Source organism: Grammomys surdaster, unplaced genomic scaffold, assembly GCF_004785775.1.
Source record: "Grammomys surdaster isolate TR1022 unplaced genomic scaffold, NIH_TR_1.0 164, whole genome shotgun sequence".
Taxonomy (NCBI): domain Eukaryota; kingdom Metazoa; phylum Chordata; class Mammalia; order Rodentia; family Muridae; genus Grammomys; species Grammomys surdaster.
This window is the reverse complement of record NW_021604612.1, coordinates 5,481,113-5,489,512: the sequence shown is the minus strand read 5'-3', so window position 1 is coordinate 5,489,512 and position 8,400 is coordinate 5,481,113. Positions and strand designations below refer to the sequence as shown.

General features: G+C 47.0%; 1 protein-coding gene across 1 annotated transcript in view; it reads right to left on the bottom strand.

Annotated features, from left to right (window-relative positions):
- The window catches only part of Ksr2 (kinase suppressor of ras 2), a 352,941-nt gene that overhangs the window by 203,992 nt on the left and 140,549 nt on the right, over positions 1-8,400 (bottom strand). The window contains exon 4 of the mRNA XM_028765415.1: positions 4,263-4,776. Within this exon, the coding sequence (XP_028621248.1) occupies positions 4,263-4,776 (514 nt within the window). The remainder of the gene's footprint in view (positions 1-4,262; positions 4,777-8,400) is intronic.

The following is an 8,400-nucleotide window of genomic DNA, read 5'->3' as shown; positions in this document are numbered from 1 at the left end:
TTGGTTGGTTGGTGGTTGGTTGGTGGTTGGTTGGTGGTTGGTTGGTTGGTTGGTTGGGTGGTTGGGTGGTGGGGTGGTGGTTGGTTGGTGGTTGGTTGGTGGTTGGTGGGTGGTTGGTTGGTGGTTGGTTGGTGGTTGGTTGGTGGTTGGTGGTTGGTTGGTTGGTGGTTGGTTGGTTGGTTGGTGGTTGGTTGGTGGTTGGTTGGTGGTTGGTGGTTGGTTGGTTGGTTGGTGGTTGGTTGGTTGGGGGTTGGTTGGTTGGTTGGTTGGTTGGTGGTTGGTTGGTTGGCTGGTTGGTTGGGTTTCTTTGTTCATGGTTTTGTTTTGCTTTGTTTTGTCGTGTTTATCAAGATCTCTCATGTTCCAGGCTAGCCTCAAATTCACTATGTAGCCTAGGATGGCTTTTATTGAACTTGTGATCCTCCTGCCTCTGCCATTGAGTGCTGGGGTGTCAGGCACCTGTCACTACATCTGATATATACCATGCAATCCCCAGCAAGAAGCCACAGCCTCATACAAGTTAGGAAAGTCCTACCAGCTGAGTTACATTCTCAGCCCTGCTTTCTTGCTTTCTGACTGTTCTATAAAGGCTAAAGAAAGACTTCCAGGGGGCTTAGACCTACCCAGACCATGTGATACATCCTGTCTGTGTGCCAAGGATGAAAAAGCCAAAGTGGTCTTGATCCAATCAAAAGTCTCCCAGGGTACACACTTGAAAAGTCACAGAACTTAGCAGTTTTGGAAGCCTCCATTGTCTTCCGAAAGACCTGTGTGACCTCCATTGCTCTGCCTCACCATTAAGAAGAAATAAAGGTGGATGGCAGGGTGCCATGTTCCCATGGGAGCATGCCCAGCAGGGATGAAGGGCAGAGTCAGACACAGGGAATGATGTCTGTCCTCTCACCTACTTCCTGTAGAAATCATTCTAGAATCAAAGCTGTCCTGAGAAGTAAGAGCTCTCAATGGGAAAAACAAAACAGAAAAAGTATATTTGTGGCTAATATATATGTGTTTGTGTGTCTATGTGTGTGCATACATGTGTATATGTGTTTGTGCATATGTGTATGTGTGTGTACATGTATGTAATGTATATATGCATATGTGTTTGTGCAGATGCATATATGTGTGTGCCCTTACATGTATGTATGTATTTGTTTGTATATATTTGTGCATATATATATATGTGTGTGTGTGTGTGCATGTGATACATGTGTATGTACATATGTGTTTATGCATGTGTATATGTGTGTGCATGTATGTATGTATATTTGTATGCATACATGTGTGTATATATTTGTACATGTGTATATGTGTGTATTCATTTGTATATGCATGTACATGTGTGCATGTGTGTATATGTGCATGCATTACTTTGTATATGTGTGCATGTGTATATATGTGTATTTGTTGACATGCATGTGTATATATTTGTGCATGTGTCTATGTGTGTGTTCATTTGTATATGCATGTACATGTGTGCATATATGTGTATGTGTGCATATGTGTACGTGTATGTGAACATATCCCACAGAGCAACTTCTTTCACCACACCATGTTCCCCAAAATAGTGTCCTCTAAATCCATCCATCTCTTCTTTCACAGCCCATTACATTGATACCACCCTCTGCTCATGGCTCAGAACCTCAGACTTAAAAGCATGAACATATTCCAAGCTCTTTGGTCAACCAACTCAGGCGAGCTGAGCCTCCCCAGGAGCCAAGGTCCCAAGGCTACTTCCTGTTGGAAGCCTAGGGCTACTTGGAACATGCTAAGTAGGGGCTGTCTCTCCCCTCCCCCAGTCTTCTTGTTAGAACTTAGTGACCACAGCCTCCTCTCCTCCGCTATTACCTTAAGGTGAATCTGGGGATCCCTGGAGGTGGCCAGGGACCTGTCGTCCCCTTCAGGAAGAACCAATCTCAATATTGACACAGACAGAAGACCATCATAGGCAAAACATAAGCCTCCTGGATCCTGATGTGGAATCCCAGCACCATTCAACATGACTAGGTCCATTTGAAAGACCTCGAGGAAGGATCAGATTAGGGGTGTCTAGAATTAAGCTCTCCTGGAGAGAGGTCACCCCTGAGAACACAAAAGGGCTGCTTCTCACGTAAGTGGAACCATGCAGATAGAATGCCACAGGTCTCACGGGGACCCAGTTCTAGACAAAGAACTACTCTGAGAAACTGAGGAACACTGAGAGCGAAAGAAATGGTCTTCCCCAGGGAAGAGCACACCGATCGATAGGTTATCTGATACCAATTGATGAGCTCTGAAAACATATCTGTACAAGTAACGCCATACAGATTCAGCAGACTATATTTACATATTTATGAATATATTTTCAAAAATTAGATGCCATGAACTTAAGACAGAGTAAGGGGGAAGGGTGCATGGGAGGGCTAGAGGGAGGAAATGATATAAATGTTTTTTAATTTTAATTTTAATATATACAATATATAATTAATATATAATTTAATTTTAATTTATATAAATATATAATTATAACGGAATGATATAAATATATTTTAATTTTAATGTATAATATATAATTTAATGTTAATTTATATAACTACAACTTCATGATAAAAATATATTTTGATTTAAATTTTAATATGTGATGTATAATTTGATTTTAATTTACATAATTATATAATTATAATTTAATGATTATAAATATATTTTTAAAAAATAGATCCCATGAACTTAAGTCAGAGTAAGGAGGAAAGGTGCATGAGAGGGTTGGAGGGAGAAAAACAACATAAATATATTAATAATTAATTTAAATATTATTCTAATTATATTAATAATTAATTTAAATTAAATTTAATAAAAAAAATTTAATGCTATAGGTCTAGAAACTGACCCCAGACCTCTCTCCACTTTCCGTCTGTCACAGGTAGCCTTTCTGGGACTCACCCCCACATCCTCACCTCAGGTCTTCAGACCTCAATCTCTGTGGCGTTCATGAAATCATGAACATCCAATCTAATTCTGATCAGAAAAGCCTCTTTCCTTTGCTTCAGCCTCTGAGGGACCGTCTCCAAGGTTTCCAGCTGCTGAACCTCCCTTCATCTGACCTCACCCTCCCCTCAGAAGAGAGACCACCTCCCTAGCATGGCTTAAGACGGACTACAGCCAAAGTCAGTTGGAAGTTGGTTTTATAGCCGGTTTTATTGGACTACAGCTCGCCCATCTGCTAACCTGCTGGGGACAGGCTACTTTAGTTGTTGAGCCTTGACAATCCAAACCCATTCCACTAGCACAGCCAAAAATATTTACCATGTTTACTGTCTGGCCCTGCACTCCTGGCGGACAGGATGCTAGTTCTCTCGTTCGTGGTAAAATAAACATACAATTGGCAGTTTTAAGCCGTTTTGAATGTAACCTTCAAAGGTGTTAAAAAGATTCACAGGTTATGTAAATGCCGACAACCGGTCACCAGAGAATGTTCTCACCCCAAATTCCATTCCCTTGGATAATGGGGCCCCATTTCTCTCTCCTTCACCCCAGTCCACCACCTTTCTCTTCCCTGTCCACACAGCCTTGGTCCCTCTAGCTGTCAACCTTTGTGCCTAGCTTCCTCTGTCCCTCAGCCTACTGTTAACAGCTCTTTCCTGTCATAGTAGATTTTAGAAGTGTCCCCCTGCCTCCATAAACATTATCCCCTCTATGGAGAGGCCCTGCCTCTCCCCTCAAAACTGCTGAAGGACACTGAGGTGGTCCCTGACTTTTAGGGGCTATGAATGGAAGAGTCATCTACCTTTTATTTTAAACCCATTTTACTACGCCTACCAGATACTTCAAGGCTAACAGGTAACTTTTACCTATGTCTAGGGCCAGCAGGAAGGTGACCCTGCAGGGTCCAGCAAACCTGTCCTGCCTGTATCCATAGGATATGCGTGTCTGACTTGGTAGGCCGTACCCAACCCTTCCACCATTCACCCAAAAGACTCCCGGGCAACGCTAAAGAGGTGCCTTGGCTGTATTCCAATAAGTTGTATCTACCAAAATGGGTCACAACTTAAGAGTCACCCCAAGCCATGATATGCCTACCAACAGCCAGAAATACGAAAGGCACTCAAGTAAAAAGTAACTATCGGCTCCAGAAAATTCCATCCAACCCATTTCCTCAGAACACTCAGTGCAACGCTGCTTTCCTTGATCTAGACCGACAGACGCAAGACTGTCTGCTCCCGACTTCCCCAGAGGAGTGGCTTCTTGGGTTCAGCCACCCCAGAGCACCCAGGGGCCTCACTCACTTGGGTGTGTTGGCCTCGTCTACGCGGTTCCCGAGCTGGAACTCGTGGGATTTGCTCCTGTGCAGCGCTGTGAAGCCGGGGATCAGGTGGATGAGCTTCCGAGAGGAGGGGGGTGGTGTCCCCGGAGGCTTCAGTTTGTTTTTTCTCCTTATCGGTGGCGTGCCAGGCGGGGTCACGGTGGTGACAATATTTGGGGTGCGAGGTGGGGTCCGGACTACATGCCGCTGCCGGGGTGACGGAGGCAGGGAGCGGTGGCCTGATTCCAGGGGTGGCGGCGGACACAAGCTCGGGAAGGCATCTACAGTGAGTCTATCCACGTGCGTGTACACAGGGGTCCCAGGCGTAGGGCTGGTCGGACAGAAGTGCTGGGGACACTTGGTCTGGACCCTGGGGCTCTGGGAGAGGCGGGTTCGGATCCACGGGCTGGACTCCGGGGGACACACAGGGTTGCTCTCCTGCCCTGGCTCCGTGGTGGGCCACTGGATGATCCAATCTTGTTTGGAGAGATTCCCTCCTGAGTAGGAACAAAGGAACAGAGAGATGCAGGTAAGGAAGGGGGAAAGGGGTGGGGTCACCGTGGGCAGAGACCCACCATTACCGCATCTTACCACAGGTACGTCACATGGAGCGCATCTTACATCAGAGCAGCTTACACTCGGCACAGTATATCTTGGGCACCTTGTCTGCATATCCCTCACACCTCAGGCTACACACCTGCTGCTCTGTGTGTGCACACACCTCCTACTATGTGTACACACCTCCTGCTGTGTGCATACACACTGCGTGCACACACCTCCTGCTATGTGCACATACCTTCTACTATATGCACACACCTCCTACTATGTGTACACACCTCCTACTATGTGCACACACCTCCTGATATGTGTACATACACTATGTGCACACACCTCCTGATCTGTGCACACACCTCCTACTATATGTACATATCTTCTGTTACGTGCACACACCTCCTACTGTGTGCACACACCTCCTACTATGTGCACACACCTACTGTGTGCATACACCTCCTGCAGCCTCAGGCCACGGATACAGCACCTTAAATGCACCTCAACTTTGTGTTGATCACCTTGCATATAGCTCACACTGTGTTCACACCTCATACATACTTCATGCCATATGCAATGCATCACACACACACACCTTATGCCGTATGCACAGACCTCGTGGCACTCACACACACCTCACACAATATACTCACCTATTACACATGTACTGTAGCATCTACACCTTGAATCATATGCACACGCCATCATAGGACCCTCACACAACATACATGTGCCATCATAGACAGGCCACACCACACGGCTCACCATAAACACATCAGACCTTACCGCATCAAAGCACATACATGTCACATGGTGTGCGCCTTACTCCACACGCATGTTCTACATTAGTACATTACAGCACATGCATGTCCATCAGATGCACATCAGACTGTGCACACAGACCACGTGCTTGGTGTCATATGCACAAGATGATGCGCTCAGTATACCACACATTCATTAGTACACACTACACACGTGTGCTACATCATAGGCACATGTACAACAGCTGATCATACCACTTGGCCCTCACAAACAAAACTGGAGTCTCTTTGTTTGCCTCCCCTTGCCTGCTACTGTTTTGTGGCTGTGACGCCCACATCCTGAAGACTTCATAAAGCAAAGCGGTTGGTCCTTTCCTTTTATGAGTCCTGACATTTAACCACGTCAGAGTTCTTTAAAAGATGGCCAAGGATAATGTTTCCCTACGGAGTAACCTTAATGCCTGTCTCCAGCATGGACACAGACTTGACGGACAAGCAAACGTGTTCCTGGAGGCCTTTCACTTGGTTATAGGAGGGAAACAGAGTTTGTGATTTCCGGTGACAGTGAGTATAGTACCATGAAAGGCAGCCTGATTTCTAGTTGAGCTAGGTTTGAAACCCTGGTCCCCACAGGGTCCCCTGCAAGGGACAGTAGGCATTTGCCATGCTCCCAGACTCCAGGCCCCTGACACGAGGCTGCAGCCCTCCATAGATTTGTGTCCTTTAGTCATGTAGGGCAACGTCCACAGGTAGAGAACATGACTACAGGTCAAGACAGACCTCCATATTAATGAGGTACCTAAAGACCAGAGGGGCGTGTAGCCAATTAAGCATTCCTTCCCAGACCCTCCTCCCTGCAAAAGGTATTTAACCTCAGGCCCTAAGAAAACTGGGGTACAGTTTCTCATCCACTTTCCGCCATGACAATAAGCATCTTAAAACCATGTACCATTTCCCTTTCATCAGAATCCGCTGTGGGGAACAATGGAGAAGGTTTTCACCTATAGAGCCATGGTCTAATCTCACACAGAAGATCTCTCTGCATTCCTGGCCACTGAGACCACCAACCCAAGCAAGGCAAGCAAGCAGCCCTGACCAAGCCAAAAACTCTCATCCCCACAGGACATAGCCAGAGCGTCTCTCCCTTTCTCCCCCTTTGGCTGTGGGCCAATCCAGCCCATATGCCCCCACTTCATTCTCAGTTCTTCCTTGGCTTCTAGCGGTGCATGGGTGCCTGAGAACCAGATGAGCTAGCTCCAGTGCCCTGCACCGGTGTGGGGAGATCACAGTCAAACTTTCCGCACCTCTGTCTTCCCTGAGTGGCCCTAGCCCTCTGTCGAGACAGACTCAGGACACACTTTAACCCAACAACTGGTCCAAGACACACACATACCCAACAGGTGAGGAGTGGACAGATGGCCCACACAAACCACGGGCATGACACTGCTGCACAGAGGTGCCAAGTATCCATGCATGGAGTTCCAGTGGTTCTCTGGGGAATACAAGGGGACTGATGTTATGAGGCTCATTTCCTGACTGCATTCCACAACTTCACAGAGAACAACTCCTTAAGTTCAGTATTTTGACAGTGGTGTAGACACATGACCCCGGCTTGGCACAACATTATGAAGAACCAAACACATAGTCAGTCAGCCTCTCTCTCTCTCTCTCTCTCTCTCTCTCTCTCTCTCTCTCTCTCTCTTTCACACACACACACACACACACACACACACACACACACACACACACATACGTGCATACAACACTGCCCAAGCAACACAGCAAGCCCCTGTCCCAGATATCCAAAATCAAAGCAAACAGTTCAGTTAAGAAACTGTAGGGCGAGTCTGGCGTGGTGGCGCATGCCTTTAATCCCAGGATTCAGGAGGCAGAGGCAGGAGGATCTCTGTGAGTTTGAGGCCAGCCTGGTCTACAAAGTGAGTCCAGGACAACCAAGGCTGCACAGAGAAACCCTGTCTCGAAAACAAAAAACAAAAAAAGAAGAAAGGGAAGAAGGAAGGAAGGAAGGAAGGAAGGAAGGAAGGAAGGAAGGAAGTCAGAGGAGAAAGGAAAGGGGAGGAAGCTTCCTCAGAATGTGATTAGTGAACCACCCTGCCAGGAGGTCACATGTCAGCTGGCTGAAGGGTCACCATGCCAACAGTGAGACCAGTGCCCCAGTCTGAGGGATGACAGGGGTTGGTGGGGGGGAGGTAGGGGATGGGGACAGGGAAGAGGTGTGGTAAGAAGAAGACTGATTTGTTGTGTCATTTACTTTTTAATTCTTCCAGAACTTCCTCAAAAAGAACAGAGTCGATTTCCAAGGTAACCCACAGTAAAGAATGTGGACTGGGGTTCTCAGGTGTAGATACCCACTCTCAAACTGGCATCTCCCCCTTGCTTGCTGCACAATGCAGGCAAATCAGAAGAGTAGGAGCAGACTTGAAGATGCAGACCCTTGTGAGGTGACATGTGGCCTCGGCTCAATCTCAGGACCGAGATGTAAGCCAAAGGGTCCAGCAACGCCATCGGTTGGCATCTTAACCCCAACACCCTATTTGCAAACAAAATCCCTGCAGGTAGAACTGAGCTGAGTTTGTTCATCATCCCTAATCAGCTGTAGTCACATGAGGAGGAGAGGAGCCAAGTGTGAGGCACATACCTGCCATCCTAGGTACCCAGGAGACTGAGGCAGGAAACATCACAAGTCCAAGGTCATCCTGGGCTATACACTGACATTTGTTTCGATACAGAGAGGACACAGAAGGGAAGGGAAGATGGAGAGAGAGCCTGGCAGGATGAAACAACTAGCCA